Genomic DNA, 17793 nt, shown 5'->3' with positions numbered 1-17793 from the left:
TGGCTTCTCAAATATTTTGTATACAAGATTCCTTATATATTCTTAAAAATCACTGAGGATTCCAAAGAGCTTTTGTTTGTGTGAATCATATCTATCACTTTTATCAAATTAGAATTAAAACTGAGAGAAATTTTAAATTTATGTAGAAACAACAATAAACCCAGTATATTAACATAAATAGACTTTTCATGAAAAATAACTATTTTCCAAAACACAAATTTATTAAGAAGGGCATTGTTTCACATTTTTGCAAATCTCCCCAGTGTCTGGCTTAATAGAACATAGTTGGATTCTCTCATCTGTTCTGTGTTCCATCTGTCACTATGTCATAACATATCATCTCATATTAGCTTCCTAGTGCTGCTGTAACAAATCTGTATTACTTTCTCACAGCTGCCATAACAAAGTACCACAAATTAGGTGGTTTAAAACAACAGATATTTATTCTCTTGCAGTCATGAAGCCAGAGGTCCGAAATCAAGGTGTCAGCAAGGTTGGTTCCTTCTGGAGACTCAGGGTGAATTTGTTCTATGCCTCTCTCCCATGTCTAGTGGTTGCCAGCCATCCTTGGTGTTCCTTGGCTTATAGCTGCATCACTTCAGTCTCCGCCTCTGTCTCAAATGGCATTCTTCCCTGTGTACAGTCACGTGCCACATTACAATGTTTTGGTCAATGACAGACTGCATATATGACCGTGGTCCCATAAAATTAGCACCATATGGCCTAGGTATGTAGTAAGCTATACTATCTAGGTTTGTGTGAGTGCACTCTATGATGTTTACACAACGACAAAATCGCCTAAGGACACATTTCTCAATGTATCTGTCATTAAGTGACGCATGACTGTATTTCTATGTGTGTCTCTCTCCTTGTAAGAACACCACCCATTGGATTTAGGGGCTATCCTAATCCTGAATGACCTCATCTTAACTTAATTACATCTATAAAAACCCTATTTACAAAGAAGGTCACATTCACAGGTTCTGGTAGACATTAATTTTGTGGAGACAAACCCAGTACAATCTACCCTCTGGGTCCTCAAAACTCACATCCATCCCGCGTACAAAATACATTCATCCCATCCCAACATTTCTTAAAGTCTTCACTAATTCCAGGATTAACTCTAAATCCAAAACTCTCATCTAAATAGCATCAACGCAAAAAATTTCAAATCTCATCATGTAAATCAGGTATGGGTGAGACTCTGGTATGACCTATCCTGGTTTCCTCTCCACCTGTGGACCCGTGAAACTAGAAAACAAGTTGTCAGCTAGCAAAATACAATGCTGGGGCAAGCATCGGCTAGACATTCCCATTCCGAAAGGAAGAAAATGGAAAGAATAAAGGAGTCGCTGGTCTAAAGCAAGTTTGCAACCCAGCAGGGCAGATTTCATGAGGTTTCAAGGCCTGAGAATAATCATCTGCAACTTGATCTGCCCTCTGGGCCCACAAAGGCTTCACCAGCCCCAACTTCTAGACCCTCAGAGGCCCTTGCTGGCTCAAGCCTCTCCGTCCTCAGCCTGGGACACAGTCTTACCCTCTGGGCAGCCCATTTCCTGCTTATAAAATCCCAGAAGTCTGGCAGGCTTCCTTCATTTTGTCCTGTCTCTTTTCCCATCAGGCCAAGCTGGCAGTGTTTCTGCTGATACAGTACTCTCAAAAACCTGTCATTCTTCCATGGATGTCAAGGGAGTCGATGCCATTAGGCCCAAGGGTTCTCCACAGATCCTCCTTGGATAACCACGTCTCTATTCCTGGCTTCTGCTGAGATGGTTGATGGTATCCATGGTCACACAAGCCTGATCCTTCCAGGTTTTCCAGCCACACCCTTGCTGATCTCCCCAGATGATGCCTTGGCATCTTTTGCAATATGGATAGGCTGTGAATATTCCAAAGCATCATGTTCTAGTTTCTTTTTGCTGACCAGTTCCTTCCTCAATTTATCTGTTTCCTCTTGCAATTTAGTATAAGCAGCAAGAAATCAGGCCCCATCTTCCAGTTTTGCTTGGAAACCTCAGCTAAAAATTCAATTTCATTGTTTTTCACCCAAAAGCAGAACACAATTCGCCAGGTTTTTTGCCATTTTATAACAAGGATCACTTTTGCTCCAGTGTCCAATAATATGTTCTTCATTTCTGTTTGAGGTCTCACCAGAAGCACCTTTAATGCTCATATTTCTGTCAACATTCTGTTCATGATGATATAGGAATTTTCCAAGATGCTAGAAGCTTTCTCTACTGTCCCCATTGCTTCTGTCTGAGCCCTCACCGAAATTGCTTTTAACATCCATGTTTCTACCAATAGTCTTGTCAGGGTAATCTAGACTTCTAGACACCTTTCTGTCTTCTAGATAGACTTTCTATCATGGGGCTCAAAGTTCTTCCAGCCTTTACCCATTACCCAATTCCAAAGCCACATCAACATTTTTTGGTATTTGTTACAGCAGCACATTACTTTCTGGTATCAAAATCTACTATTTTCCTGGGGCTACCATAAGAAATTACCACAAGCTGAGTGGCTTAAAAAAGCAGATAGTTATTCTCTTGCAGTTCAGGAAGGCAGAGGTCTGAAACCAGGTGTTAGAGGTTTGGTTCCTTCTGGAGGCTGTTTCATGCCTCTCTCCTGGCTTCTGGTGGTAGCCAGAATCCTTGGTGCTCCTTGGCTTGTAGCTGTATCACTTCAGTCCCATTTTCTGCTTCTCTTGTCACGTGGCCTCCTTCCCTGTGTATCCTCACATGGCATTCTCATAAGGGCTACAGTCATTGGATTCAGGGCCCTAATCTAGTATGACCTCATCTAATTACATTTGTAAAGATCCTATTCCCAAATAAGGTCCCATTCACAGGTTCCAGGTGGACATGAATTTCTGGAGGACACTATTCAACCTCGCACACATCTTAATATTGTTTTGAAAATGTTTTTGACCTTGCAGACATCTTGAAAGGGTCTCAGGGAGCCCTGAGGATCTTGGAATAGCCTTTGGGAACCACTGAATTATGGCATGGTTTATCTCAGTTCTAGTCCATGACTTTCAGAAGTTATGGTGAAGTTTGCATCTCTAGCTGGACACTTCTAAAAACTACAGAATAGCTTTCAAATAAAGATTCATAATTTCTGTTGGCACAAATTTATCAGAAGTAACTTCATGAATCAACCTAATAGAAAAAATGTCTTAAGTTATGTTGCCTTTATGCCTCTTTGTTCATATTATCAGAGGTAAAGAAATTAAAAGATGTTTATTGTACTTATTCTTTCATTTTTAAGGTAAACATCTATTGTAAAGATTCTCTGCACCATCACCCAGCACTCACAGATAACATTTTAGTCTATTTCTTTCCAATCTCCCCTATTTATGTGTATACTGGAATCATTCTGTAGTTTTCTATCTTGCATCTCATATATTGCACACAGTAACAATAGAAACATATCCTGTGTTTACTTGGAGCCAGTAAGCACTTCACAAGAACGGTATAAGGGCGGGCACTATTGTGCCCATTTCATAGATGAAGAATCTGAAACAAAACCAGGTTAGATAATTAGTTCTATAGAAGCTATATTCGTTATCTGTTGCTATGTAACAAATTACCCCAAAACTCAGTGGCTTAAAGCAACAAACATTTACGATCTCATAGCTTCTGCAGGTCAGGAATCCAAGCACAGCTCCCTGGGTGCTCGGGCTCACCTCGGGGTGAATCGGCGTGAATCTGCCTTCAGCTCACTCAGGCAGTCAGTCATTGGCAGGATGCAGTTCTTGTGTGAAAGAGTGACTCCATTTTGTACCCTGGACTCTGTCTTGTTTAAAAAAATAGGAAATTGTGCTGACCTTGCTCACTTGCCAAAAGGGAGCTATTTGCTGAGAAGAGACTTTTTGAAGGACTGTGCAAAAATGTACTTTTTCAGGTAGCAACAAGATATCCTTGAGTAAGCCAATGAACTGTACCATAAATTTACCCTCCCTGAAAACCACCGAGGTGACTGTTCTGGGCTCACCTTGGTGCTCATAAAAACTCCTGAGTTTCACTCCTCAGAGGGACACTTTTCTGGCTACTGCCGGAACCTATGCTCCCTGAATTGCAATTCTGAGACCCCAAAAGAAACTCCCCTTTTCTTTTGCAGTTGCTTTTTTCTACGGTGACACTTGCAGGCTGTTAAACTGAGGACCTCAGTCCCTCACTGGCTGTTGTCTGGAGATGGCTCTCAGTTCCTTACCACGTGGGCCTCTCCTTAGGGGAGCTCACTACATGGCAGCTCAGTTGATCAGAGCAAACAAGAAGAGCCTGAGAGAGTGTGAGCAAGGCAGAAGCCAGGGGTCCCATAACCTAATCTTAGAAGAGACCTCCCACTACATTTGCTCTACTTTGTTCTTCAGAAGCCAGTCACTAGGTCCAGCCCACTCTCAGCAGGAAGGGACTACACAAGGGCAGCTAGCACAAGGCGCTCACAAGGGTCGGGCCCCTGACTGCTGGACCATGTGGGCTCTGTCCAAACAACACGTTAGAGCTGCTTGGATCCCACATCTCAGAAACAAATTAACACTTAGAACATAAGGGGATGTTACCCTTAGGAACATCAGTCTCATCTCAAAACTCAGGATCTTCAATTGTGAGGAAAGGGGGTGAATTGTGGATAGTGTATGTAGGCCAGGTGGCTTCTTCCTAAGCTCCTGCCTGGTCTGGCCTAGAAAGGCTGCGCCGAGCAGGCTCATCGATTACACCTGATGGGTGAGTGGAACCCCCCCCCCCCCCGATACAGTCCTGGCCCCAGTGAGACACTCCTACCTCCATGGTCACTGTCCTATATTCCCTGCTAGATTTACTAGGTTTCTTTGGGATGAGCTAGACCTGTGACACTTGCCACTGAGAAACACTTAATACTGAGTATACCAAGCTAACTTCTAGCCAGGGAATCTCAAAATTATTAAGCTATTCTTACATAGACATATGGATATATATATATATAATTATATATATAAATATATATGATTTATATTATAAATATTATATTATGATTATATATAAATATATAATATATAAATGTGTATGGACATATATAAAATATATATATAATGGACATATATATAATTTATACATATTTTTTATATATCCATAAAGTAAGCTGAGATGTTATACTCCTAATAAACCATTCATGAGGCTTTTCTTTATGGCATTACGGGCTTCTATAGGTAACACTGCATCATTTGCAAGAGATATTATTCATTAAATGGTTTCTGTATTAAGCATTATATATAGCCAATGGCTGACTAAGCCAATAAATGCTGACTTTTAATTCACCAATTAACCTCTAACCTTTAGGGTTAAGGAGTTTCCAGTATTTTGCCCAAAAGTTATAGCTCAGTCACTTATTGTACGCATCACTTTATCTATCACATGTTCTCCTTCTCTTTAAGTAGTGTAACACTTATCAGACAGAAGCACCTGTAAATCCTTTAGTATTGTTAATCTTAAATGATAGCAAAGCTATGGGAAAGCAGAACTTTTAAAACATATATATACATGTAGAATGCCCTCCTGGAACTTGTTTTGGTTTGGAAACCACCAAAAGTGTTAGTGGAAAATGCTGCCATTTCTTTATGTCTTCATGAACAACTCCAAGAAGCACAAACAAGATATGGATTCAGCCTTTGTTCACTCAAGAGTTAAGCTATCGTTCAAGAATTAAGTAACTAACTCCTCTCCCTGGGGGCAGAACAGCCGCCTAAAGACAAGACTGACTCTTCCAACTGGAAAGCACTTAGAATCCACTATCTATTGTCTTGCCTTTTCCTAGTTAAGCCTCAGGAACTCGATCCCAAAATTCTCTTACTCTTATTCTGCCCAACAAATAACGCCACTGTACTCCTTTGTTACTTCAGTGACTATGATGCTTAGGAACAATCACAGACTTGTGGTTTGGGACAGACAGCCATGCCACAAGACCTGCCGCTCTGAGACTGGCAAGAAAATGGTAGCACTACAATACAGCAACCTACACAAAATGGACAAATTCATAGAAAGACACAAGCTACTGAAACTGACTCAAGAAGATGCAGAAAATCTGAATAGAACTCTAACAAGGAGGTGAATTAGTAACTTAAAAATTTCCCACAAAGAAAAGCCCAGGCCCACAAGTATGTGTCAATATCTTTTCCTAAAACACTCCCACCTCCCCAAATCCCTATCACGTACACACACACATGGTGTATTAATCACTCAGAAGCCCAGCAAGGCATCTCAGCTGGACTACGCTTTAATTAGAAACAACTATTTTATTTAGAGAAGTATAAACAATTAGCAATTAGGATATCTTTATATACAGATATAACAACTTGCAAGAGCTTAAGCTTCGGGAGGCCGTTCTAGGTAATTTTTAGGGTCCTTTTCAGCTCTGTAAGTCAGTGATTCTGCATTTATGGGCAGAAAGTAATCAACTGTCCACCTGATTGTCTCAGCAGGAAGTAAAACCTAATACAAAGAAGAACAAATCAACCAACAAATCTTCTGCCTTAAAAAACAAAAATACAAGAAAAACTTTTGAAATGTTAATTTCAACTCCAGTAAAACAAATGCCTATGTAAAAAAAATTCTTTGCTCCCTCCCAGAATAGAAAGGGAAGAACTCTTGCTGGGCTCAATCTTTGAGGGCACAGAGGATTTTAAACCAGTCCTGGGATTCAGTCCAAGAAATGGAGCCCACAGTCCTCAGGTGGAATTCCCTCAGGCGAGCTGGAACCACATCCAGAGATCTTCTGCAACACAGTCAACTCTGTCACCTGGTTATATTAAGTTAACAGCAACTACTGCTGGTTAGTTTGGAAGTCCTTTTAAAGAAAAAGCAGAAAAAAGGCACCACATTTCTGTTCTAAGTCAACGTTAAAATCAGCTTCTCCCTCTTTTTCCTCTTCCTCTTCTTCTCTTCCAAGTGGCTGGTGGCATCAGCAAAAAACATAACTTCACTTTTTGCCTCACATTCCCTCTTGAGATAATCAAGACCTGCCATGTTGAAGCCGATAACATCCTGGGGAGGAATACGGGAAAGATTAAACAAACTTCCCCTCACTTCAGTTCAACAGAGCAGCCTGTGTGAGTCAGGGAACCACGCTGCAGGAGTGGTACCCATCCCTCCCTGTGGAAGGTCTGGGCCTGTTGTTTTTTTCCTATTCCTCCCAGCTCCAGGGAAAAGCTCATCTCAAATCCAGAGGTATGTCTGGTCAGTCTCGCCAGAAGACGAGCACAGCGCACTGCGCTACTTTTAAGTTACATACACACTAGGATTAGCCCCTCGTGATTGTATTTCTACAAAGATACTTACCCGGACTTGCCTGACTTTTGAAATAGTTGTTTCCTTTAATTTTTCAATCACTGGCACAAGCATTTGGTTGCTAGTGATTTGCCCAAAGTGAATCCTAATAGAAAAATAGAAGAGTCATGTTACAAAGAGGAGTAGTGGTTCTGGCTCTACTTATCCCTTCTAGAAATAGCAAATAGACAGTATCAAAGCAAAAAAAAAAAAAAAAAAAGATTCATTTTACCATATGGGAGTATAGAAATGCTTCTAGCAAAAAAACACTAAAGAAGTGTCTTCCCTACTATTCAGTTCAATCTGATGACAATTTTTAAAATACTATCCTAAACCTTATGACACATTCAATTCATCTGCAAAGCTGACTCTTTTTCCCAGTAATCTACCAGGTGGCCATAGATTTTGGCAATCATATTTTATGGAAGGATCAGTGAGAAAATGAGCCTTCTAAGAAATGCTAACTCAACAAATCTTTCTAATGAAGCCATGGCGGAAAAGAGGTAATCACTGATCAGAGAGTCAAACTCCCACCTGGAGGACCAAGATGCCCTTGGTGAATCCACGCTCCTTTAATCTCCACGCTCACCCTCACCCCCAGTTGTGACTTGCAATGTCCACCTGTGAGGCAGTAACCGTCTACAACCCTCTGATATGCTAGACGTATTCGCGGTGTTTCTCTTAGAATCAGTAACTCTGATTGACCAACACATATGCCACAGCAGTAAGAAATTATTAGTGAGATTGCTGAGGGTGAATTTATGTCCTCACAACTTGCTCAAAAGTATCAATATGGTCATAGTGTAATATTAACATATCATTGTTCTTTTGCCACTATACTGATAAAATAAAAGGAATGGAGGGTTGAGAATCATGAAAACAGGCCAATTCACCAAATACCAGTTCACTAAATATACCTGTTTTTTTGAACTATTTGGTATTGGCTGACCAGTCCGTATTTTGTCTTCATAACAGCATTTTAAGGAATGTTCAGTTGGTCTCTCTTGCTGTTCCCAGCTACAACAGCTTGAAACTGAGGGGCAGAGACCAGGAGACAGGAAGATTCTATTCTTAAGCCTTTGTAAATACATTCTTCTTAATTACATAATAACAAGAATCCTTCATACTTAAGAATGTACTCTAACAAACATATTTTATGTTTTTCATTCCCTCTATATATGGCCCTACTTTTCCATTTGTACCTATAGAGACTAGGAAAATAAATCCACTATTCCTTAAAATGCTGTTATGAGGACAGAACAAAACCATTTTGCTTAAACTAAACAGTTAAAAAGGAACAACAAATGAGGCAAACTGGCCGTTGAGTAACGGGCTCTTAGTCAACTGCCTGGAACCAGAGCCACTGTGTTAGACGCCAGCCCGGAGACCTGCGCCTGACGCGGCACTCCTGAGCAACGTGCCGCCTCATATTAAAGAGGCGGGCCGTCACCATCCTTGTTCTAAGGGCAAGACTGATTCCAAAGGAGAAGAAATAATTTATGTCAGGCAGCACTAAAATTCTGTGAGTCTCTGAGTGTGAAATCTCAGCCATCTTAACCCCGAAGCACTGAGACCTTCAGTTCAAGCAGGACTAGAGCAGCTCCGCTGAGGAGGCTCGGGGTTCTGTGGAAAATGACGTCACCTGAGGAGAAAGAAAAGGCAGCGACACAGAAGTTCAACATCGGAGCCCAGCTGGATGAGTTCGTTAAAGAGCGTGAGGAGGTCTGGGACATAGGAGAAAGGCAGCACAAGCAGGGACTCTTCCAGCTCGCTGAGGAAGAAGGAAATAAACATTAAAACACCACAGTTCTTAATGTGGTCAAGTTTTAAATCTTTTCCTCTATTGTTTTTACTGCTCTTCTACTTGAACAGATATTATCCATTTAGAGTTAAATATTCATCTATGTTCTACATGGTTCTCTCTTTTCACTGTTTTTTCATATTTAACCTTTTAATCTATTTGATGTATTTTGGCCCCTGGCATGGTAGGAGAATCTAACTTCTTTTTCTTCCAGATAACCAATTTCTCCAAAGTCTTTTGTTTAATATTCCATATTTATATGATATTTCTCTTACCACACACTGAGTCCTTATAGATGAGAGTCTGTTTCAGGGCTTTCAAGTCTGTTTTGATGATCAAGTGATTCTGACAACGATCCTGTACTATTTCAATTTTGCTAATTTTATAGCTTTTTAATCTAAGAGAATAGCTCCCTCTTGTTATTCTGGTTTGGTTTGTTTTACTTTTCTTGAACTAGTTCTAGTATCATTTCAGCAATTCTAATTAAAAATCTGAAGAGGATTTCAACTGGGATCATAAACCTATAAATTAGTTTAAGAAAAAGTAAATCTTCAAAATACAGAATCTTCCCATCTAGGAATGTAAGTACTGCAATTAATCTAAATTTTCCTCCAAATTTCTCCAGTGAAGTTTCATCATTATCCTCAGATAGGTCCTGTTTATTTCTTGTAAGGGATATATTTAGATATTGAGATTTTTTATGAAAAATAATAACTTTCAGCAGGTCAAACTCATAAATAAAATCAAAAGGTAAATCACAAACAAGAAACATTATTCCAAAAATATATGACAAAAGATATAAAGAATTCTTAAAAACCAGTATAAAGAGCACAAGAAAGGGAAAGTAACTAAAAATTCACAGGTAAAAATATAAATGGCCAACAAATAAAATTTTAATTTCATTAATAATCAAAAGAAATGAAAATAATACACTATCACCTTTTGCCTCTCAAACTGGCAAAAAATTTTTAAAAGGCTGGTAAAAATCAGTACAAGCACTCTAAAAAGTAATTCAGCAACATACGCCTTTAGAAAGCTCATGCCCATTGATCAGTTATTAGACTACTAGGATTCTTAAAAAAATAGTTAACAATGACTAAGATTTATATATAAAGGTGTTCACAGTATTAATAATAGCAAAAAACAAAACTAACATCCAATAGTAATTATTCATACAATGGAATATTTTGAATTCAATAATATGTTTTTGAAGAATATTAATAACAGGAGCAAATGCTCCAGAACTATTCTGTGAAAAAGAAGATAGAAAAGTGTACACAGTATGATTCCAATTGTGTATGTACACAGAACATAAGCCAAAGGAAATATACAACAAAAAATGTTAACAGTTGGTACTTTCGACCAAGTAAGAGATTATTTCATTACCTACAATGTAAAGTAGCACCACCCTGCATTTGTCCTTAAAAGTATCTCCCTTCATACTTTAGGAGCAGCTTCCTAGTTCTGCCTTCAAAAGATTCTAACAAATTATTTTCCATCAAAATTTTGCCATAGTTAAACCTATAAGGAGGATAACCATCAATTATAATTTCTACTTATCTCATGTTGAAATAAGCATTTAATAAATGTTGTTAGCTGACAAATTATAATCATTGTGCACTGGGACTCACCTTGACTTGATTCCTTTGAAAATCTCCAACACATAAGCTGAAGGCTATAAAGGAAGCATAAGAGCATGAGTGATACTCTTGGTTGGTTTCTATTGAAGCTCTCTAGTCTCAACCTTCTCAAAGACAGGGACTGCTCCCTCTCACTTGAGAAACAGTGTTCTAAAATGGCAAGACGTGCACGGGCTTAGAGTTAGTCAGATCTGGGTTCATAATCCAGCTCTGCCTCTTAGCAACTGTGTTACCTTCTGTCGATAAGTCAGGCCAGTTTCCTATCTATAAAATGAAGATGCACTGACTCACAAGAGTATTGGGATGAATGAGACATACAAGTAAAGTACTAAGTAATTAGAGATTGCTGGATAAGCATATGTTCTCCCTCTGCTCTCCCTCTCTCTCCTCCTTTATTTGACTTATTTATTTAAACTTTTCCTCCAAAAGCTTCAATTTGAAAGTTCATGTAAATGAACAGAATCTTCAGAGGGCTTTGGATACTGAACATAAATAAGCACTAGAAAATAGAAGAATGCCAGTTCAGTCCAATCAAAAAGGCTGAATCGAAAGTTATACTAAAAAGGTCCTTTTGAAATACAAAATATCCTAGAGGATTCTGCCATTCAAGAGAGATTTTTAAAGATGAAGTATTTCCCAATACATCCATTCTCAAATCATGCCTCTTGACTTCCTCTCTTGTCCTTGAAAGTAACCTTTGAATGACCAAGGGGAAACTGTTAGACATCCTACTCACAGAAATACTGCCATAAGCCATCAAGATGGGGTTGATGGGAAGAGGGACCTATGAAGAAAGTATTAAATCAAGTCATTAGAAAACAAGACCTTGATAGTGCTTTTCATAGGTAGGGTGATAACAGTATTTTACATTTTGAAAAGAGAAAACAGAGACCCAAAAGACTGAAAGGGTGTCAAAGAATTATCAGGCCTTTTAGTTTCTATCGTGCTTATGAATGAGTTTGGGCAATACACTTCATCTAGAATAGTCACCCTGCCTCCCAAAGCAAAGCAGGAGCATAAGTTTCTAGTCAACAGAATCAGCTCAATCTACAATTTCCCCTCCTCTTTTTATTAAGACCAAGCTTCCTTCCTCCCCATTCCTCAATTCCTTCTAATATCTGAATTAGAAAAAATTTTATCACATTTATCTCATTTCCTGATCCGAGTTAATAAATCCTGAAACAATGACTTTCTCCTCAGGAATTGTCTCTATCTACACATGTTTCCTAGAGCATAACTTAATGGGCTATCTTACCTCCTTCCCCGCAGCTTTACAAATGGCTTTGTGTTCTTTCATTTTTGCAGTTTCTTCTCGGTATAGCTCAACAGCCTCCATGATCCTCTCAGCCTACATGGATGATGACAAAGGACAGAAATCATCACAACACACTCCATCATCTCAGAACCCTGCAACTGGAAGGCCTGACTAGAAATTTACCAGATAAAGTAGCTTGAGTCAGTTTAATAAAGATGTGCCAATAGAGTGCCAACAGCATCTAAAGACGTCTTTGGTTTTTCTATTCTTTTTTTCAATTTACGGGGAGGAAACTATGAGTCATGGATTCAGGTGAGACTGTATGTGGACATCTTGAGGCAGGCAGCTCCCAGGAACACCTGAAAGTGCTATTTTCAGAAGATCAAGCTTTCCTTTCTAGAAACCACACATTGATTAAACAGATTCAGCACTACTCCTGTCCTTGGTTACAAGGGAGGAAAACAGAGGTTATGATCTCCATCTATGAAGTTCATTAAGTTTTCTGACACAAAAGGGCTATTTGGTTGCTAAAGGCTTTTAATAAAAAGTTGAGATGCTAGGAAAAAATGAGATACTATATTCTATATCAACTTACTGCTTTGACCGTTTCAATAGTTTTCTTTCCAGTAAAGTAATTGTCACCTTGAGTTTCTCCCGGAACCTGCCAGAAACAAAGAGATCTTTGAACAATATCACTGACAGGCATTAAAGAGCCAATAAATTAATCTTATATCCATAAAAGAACAGGCATTACCGTGTAATGATGATGATAACATGGTGTTATCAGCTCCCACTAACTGAGTACTTAGTAAGTGCCAGACACCATGTTAAGTGCTTTATATGTATTATCATAAGAATATCCTGCTCTACAAAGGTTTAAAGAGAATGCCTAATTTCTCAAATTTTCTGATTTTCACTTTTGAAAATTATTTCATTTTGGAATAAAATAATTCCCTGAAACCTCCTTAAAGAAAAAGCCAGAATGACAATCACTCAATACCCAATTTGGTCAATCTTTTGTCCCATAAAATCAGGAAATACAGTTGCATTAAAAAGGACTACACAGATTCCTTCCCATATCAGCTGGTGATGACTTCAGTATGTAGCCCTAATTCTGATTCCATCAGAAATTCTTGAAATTAGAATAAATCTCAATAAGATAATTATAGGGCACCATCTCAGGGTCCCAAAAGATTTACTTACTGCTGGTTGGTCTTCTTTGGCCACACTCTCCTCATATTCTGCTTCCCTTTGCTGCCAATAGATAGATATAAATTAATTTAAAAGAAAAAACATGGGCTGCACATGAAGTGAAATGAGACAGTGAGAAACTACTTCTTTCAAAACATTATCCCCTAATGGCATGCCTGTCTCTGCCTGACCGCAGAAATGGTGACAGTAGTCTTGGAAACATCTCCTGGAGGTTCTTGGACCTGTGCTGACTGAGCTGTGACTGCACTGGACAGGCTTTAGCTGGGATAGCACGTCAGACACCCACCAGCATATCTGTAACCAAGCCTAAAGTCCTCACCATCTCCCTTTCTTCCTCAAGAATAAGAGGCTCCCGTGTTCTCTCCCAGAGTCTCAGAGATTTGTCATGGGACGACGACACAACGTAGTCTCCACTGGGGCTTACAGCCAAGCACCATATTTCCTGGTGGTGCCCCTGAAGAGACAAAAAACAGAAACAAAAACCCTGAATAAGGCTACCTTACTCACAGACAGCTACCTGCTTACATTAGTGAGAGATCAACACTCAATCTCAAAAGTAGTTCTTAAGGACTGAGTAAGCAAAGCAGACAAGAGGTTACCTCCAGAGTCTGTATGTGTTCAAATTTGTCCGCATCCCACTGCTTAATCTTGCGGTCTTTCCCAGCAGTGAAGAAGAGGTGAGACTTGGGCACAAACTGCAGGTGCATCACACTACAGAGTGACAGAAGCATTCAAACGTCGTCAGATTCCACGTTAGTAGAAAGAGCCTTGCACACATAAATACATTCTGGATGGCTAGTTCTAGACTGTCTTATTACTTACATTTAGAAGTTTCAATTTATGACTGTCTGAGAACACTAAATAAAAGACACTGATGCTCAAGGCAAATGATACTCAGAGGTGACTCAAAGGGAGGTCTTAGAAAAGACTGCACCTACCTGTCATCATGTGCAAAAAGAGATTTGTGGCAGTCCCCAAAGTCCAAACCCCAGATTTTCACATTCCTGTCAGCAGAGCCAGTTGCTATTAGTGCTCCATCCTATGAGGAAGAGAAGTAAAACATTATTTGATTACCTGAAACTCTGTAAATTAGATAAAGAAAAGCTAACCGGAACATTTAACCCACTTCTTTCAAAAACATTAAAATCAACGCCAAAAAATGAATTTTAGCTCTCTACCAAAAGCACCCACTTCTTTGCTTTTACCTACAGATCTACTTTAAAAGCTTCTTAAGTGAAAGCAAGAATTTGGTGGCTTATGTTTTGGTTGTGCCTGGATGTTGGTTATCTGTTTACTTTGTTAAATAGATAGGAAAAAGAATCTCTGATCTCTGTCATAGGATTTGCGGGGAGAGAGGAAGAGGGAAAGAGACAGAAAAATGAGGCTGGGAAAGAAGCTACCAGAATGTTTATGACCTAGCTTTTTATCCCATGTTCCCTATCACTATTTCTCTTATCTTTCCTATTTCAATTCCCAGTTCAAATGATTATCACAGAACAAGAAAACTGGAAATATTTTCTAACACTAACTTATTCTGTGAATGTACTGATCATGACAACAAGAGCACAGGGCCAAATCCTTTTACCCGGACTACACATTGTCTCTAAATATATAACTAGACATTGCAAAAATACGATTTTGGTCAAAAGACTAAAAGCATACGTAGTGCAAAATACTGTAAATATCTACCTCACCAATATTATCCTTCAGAACAAAAGGGGATGCTTTTTTTTTAAAGTCTTTCACATTTTAGGGTGTTTTACCAATTATAGTATTTTAGACAACAAAATACTATTTGGGAATCCACAACAGGGAGTTAGTTATGAGGAAGCATTCAGATATTTGTCAAAATATTCTGAAAGCATTAAAGTACATATATTTAAGATATGGTTATTACAATTACTTTATGATTTCTTTTTTTTGGAGAAAGATATACAACAGAATGAAAAAATAAATACTCTAAAAAGAAGATATCAAGCCAAGAACTAGGGAAGCGCTTTAGAAAAGACAACTTGTCACTGAGACACTATTTAAATTTTACTTACATAAGAGATGTCCATGCATATAACAGGCAGTTTGTGTCCATACAGCGACAGAAAAAACTAAACATTAAAAAATACATATATAAATAAGTCATGTCCATCTATAAAATATACTTTATTACATGTGGATCTAAAACATAACTTTAAAATACAATGCTAAAAAATGTTCTGCATTGCTTTATGTCTATATTTTGAAAGAAGATAACTGAACCGCCAAAGGCAGCTTGAACCTCTGTCTAGCACACAGACCCTGCAGGCACTTGCCAAGAACACTACAATGAAGTGGAGCCAGCGATGTCCTGGAAGCCTACTGCCTCAGTCAGAATACGGCAGAGATGTTCTCTGGATCTCTTAGCTGAAAGGACTCTAGGGCACTTGTTTCACAATACTCCTAGGCCCAGTCCAGTCCTACTGACTCTCTGGGCAAAGGGCCCAGTAATCTATATTTTTATAAGAAACCCAAATGATCCTGATGTACAGCCAAGGGTGGAATCACTGCCCAGGACACCCAGCAATACTCTTAGAACTATTGGCTACGACAAATTTTTCTATCCACAGATTTTCTGAACGCATGAAATATAACTTGTTTTAAACAAAATTTTAAAAAATTTATGAACCAAAGGATTCTTGTAAAACTCTAGCTTTCCTAGTGCACCTGCAATGTTTTGATTCACACACAAATTTTTAGAAACATACTACTGCTGGGCCACTTCTTTTTAGTCTCAGCTCAAGGTCAGTCAGAAAGAAAGAAAGAAAGAATATTCCCAGGCCTAACCACTGCACCTTTAAAGTGTCCACATAGAAAATTTTCACGGTGCAGTCCAGCAGAGACACAGCCAACAGCTTTTGAGTGGGAGAGTAACTGACACACAGAACATCTTCATCTAGTTGCAAGGTTCGGGTTTGCTTCACAGAAAGTCTGGCACACAAAAAGCATCAAGAAAAAAATAAATACTGAGTACTCTACCAAGGGAGACAAAAATTCCCAAAACACTCTGGAGTGCAACAGAAATACCCATGTCAAAAGTCCATTCAGTGGTTTCTCATTTTCACTCCAAAACATGGACATAAATTAAAAAAAATATTTACTCACCTCTTCTGGGTACTGTTTTCATCTTTCACCAACTCAAAATCCCAGAACCTGACAGATTTATCTGCACCACCTGTCACAAAGCCACGCTAAAAATCAAATAACATTTCAATTAAAAAATATTTTAGGGGCCGGCCTGGTGGGGTAGTGGTTAAGTTCGTGCATTCCACTTTGGTGGCCCAGGGTTCACGAGTTTGGATCCCGGGTGTGGTCCTATACACTGCTCATCACACTATGCTGTGGTGGTGTCCCACATACAAACCAGAGGAAGACTGGCACGGATGTTAGCTCAGTGATAGTCTTCCCCAAGCAAAGAAATAAAATAAAATAAAATCTTTTAGTACAGAAATTTTGATAAGAAGACACATGAAAATAGTATAAAAGACCATTTTTACTTAATGGCATGGGACAAGAATTAAGAAAATGTGGTTTCTCCTTAACCCCTTTCATTGCTTTTTTGGGGCTGCTGCCACAGACCTTATTTGAGAATTCCTAGCAGAGACTAATACAGACAGATGATAACATGTGTCAAATTCTAGTTATACTTTCATTTAGCATTCTGAAGAAAGACTCAATGAACACTGTGGGGGTTTTTGCTCCACCTAAAAAGGCAACAGTCAAAAGAATTTGCTGTTGAGTAATAAAATACTCTGAAATACACATAGATTGGGCAATCTAAATAAGTTTGTTCAAAGTATTTACCTTGGAAGGGCATAAATTTATTCCTGCAACATCCTTGCTTAAAATATGTTCAAAACTGTTTTGCAATATCAAGAAAATTAGTCTCATCACACTGTAGTGTTAGTGCAAAGTATATAGAACATGGAGTCAGAAAACTAGATCTCAAGTGTCTATTCTGCCATTTCAGAGATTTATAACATAGGAAATAAACTTACAACAATCATTAGTCTTGTTGTAGTGATAAAGACTACCTAGTTTATAAAACCATTGTAAAAATAACAATGATATAATGGATGTGAAAATACTTCGGAAAAGATAGAACACTCTACAAAGGCAAGATGTTATTACTACTTAAATTTTAAATGCTGTTTTGTTTCGACCCTAAACAGCACTGCCCACACTAAATTCTAGATTCTGTCTTTTCCAAAAATAATATCTATTTTCAATGGATGAAGGTTTGCCACCATTGACAATATTCAAACAAACGGGCCACAATCTCTTAAGGTATTGTCAAAAAATACCTCAAAATGTTCTGAGCAACAGCACCATTACTAGCATAAGTATACAATTCTCCAGAGCGACTCCTCTGAAGGGAAGCACACTACTATGACTTGACAGGGCTGACGTATTCGCTAAAAAACACTAGATTTACATAGTCATAGATGTACGGACCAAAAGGGAGCAGAAAAGTGTACTCTATCCTCTACATTGTGTTGCCCAAGTAAGCATTTCCTCTTAAAAGGTATCACAAACCATTGGTAAAAAATTATGAGGGTA

General features: G+C 38.7%; 2 protein-coding genes across 9 annotated transcripts in view; one reads left to right on the top strand and one right to left on the bottom strand.

Annotated features, from left to right (window-relative positions):
* SPAG17 (sperm associated antigen 17) overlaps positions 1-12226 on the top strand; it is a 209397-nt gene extending 197171 nt beyond the window's left edge. For 6 of the 7 annotated variants that reach the window (XM_046645074.1, XM_046645076.1, XM_046645075.1 and 3 more), the window contains one exon: positions 12042-12226. The gene's annotated coding sequence lies outside the window, so the exon portion shown is untranslated. Of the gene's footprint in view, positions 1-455; positions 494-12041 lie in introns of all 7 variants that reach the window. The other variant, XM_046645072.1, reaches the window with a different exon arrangement.
* Positions 6231-17793, bottom strand: part of WDR3 (WD repeat domain 3) — a 29958-nt gene continuing 18395 nt past the window's right edge. For both annotated transcript variants that reach the window (XM_046645078.1, XM_046645079.1), the window contains exons 14-27: positions 16339-16424; positions 16029-16164; positions 15249-15305; positions 14142-14242; positions 13803-13914; positions 13523-13657; positions 13195-13245; positions 12587-12652; positions 11992-12084; positions 11473-11520; positions 10728-10771; positions 8938-9066; positions 7308-7401; positions 6231-7013 (exon numbers count right to left, since the gene is read on the bottom strand). In XM_046645078.1, the coding sequence (XP_046501034.1) occupies positions 6858-7013; positions 7308-7401; positions 8938-9066; positions 10728-10771; positions 11473-11520; positions 11992-12084; positions 12587-12652; positions 13195-13245; positions 13523-13657; positions 13803-13914; positions 14142-14242; positions 15249-15305; positions 16029-16164; positions 16339-16424 (1308 nt within the window). In that variant the 3' untranslated portion in view covers positions 6231-6857. The remainder of the gene's footprint in view (positions 7014-7307; positions 7402-8937; positions 9067-10727; positions 10772-11472; positions 11521-11991; positions 12085-12586; positions 12653-13194; positions 13246-13522; positions 13658-13802; positions 13915-14141; positions 14243-15248; positions 15306-16028; positions 16165-16338; positions 16425-17793) is intronic.

This window comes from Equus quagga, chromosome 18, assembly GCF_021613505.1.
Source record: "Equus quagga isolate Etosha38 chromosome 18, UCLA_HA_Equagga_1.0, whole genome shotgun sequence".
Classification (NCBI taxonomy): Eukaryota; Metazoa; Chordata; class Mammalia; order Perissodactyla; family Equidae; genus Equus; species Equus quagga.
This window is presented reverse-complemented; position numbering and strand designations above follow the sequence as displayed.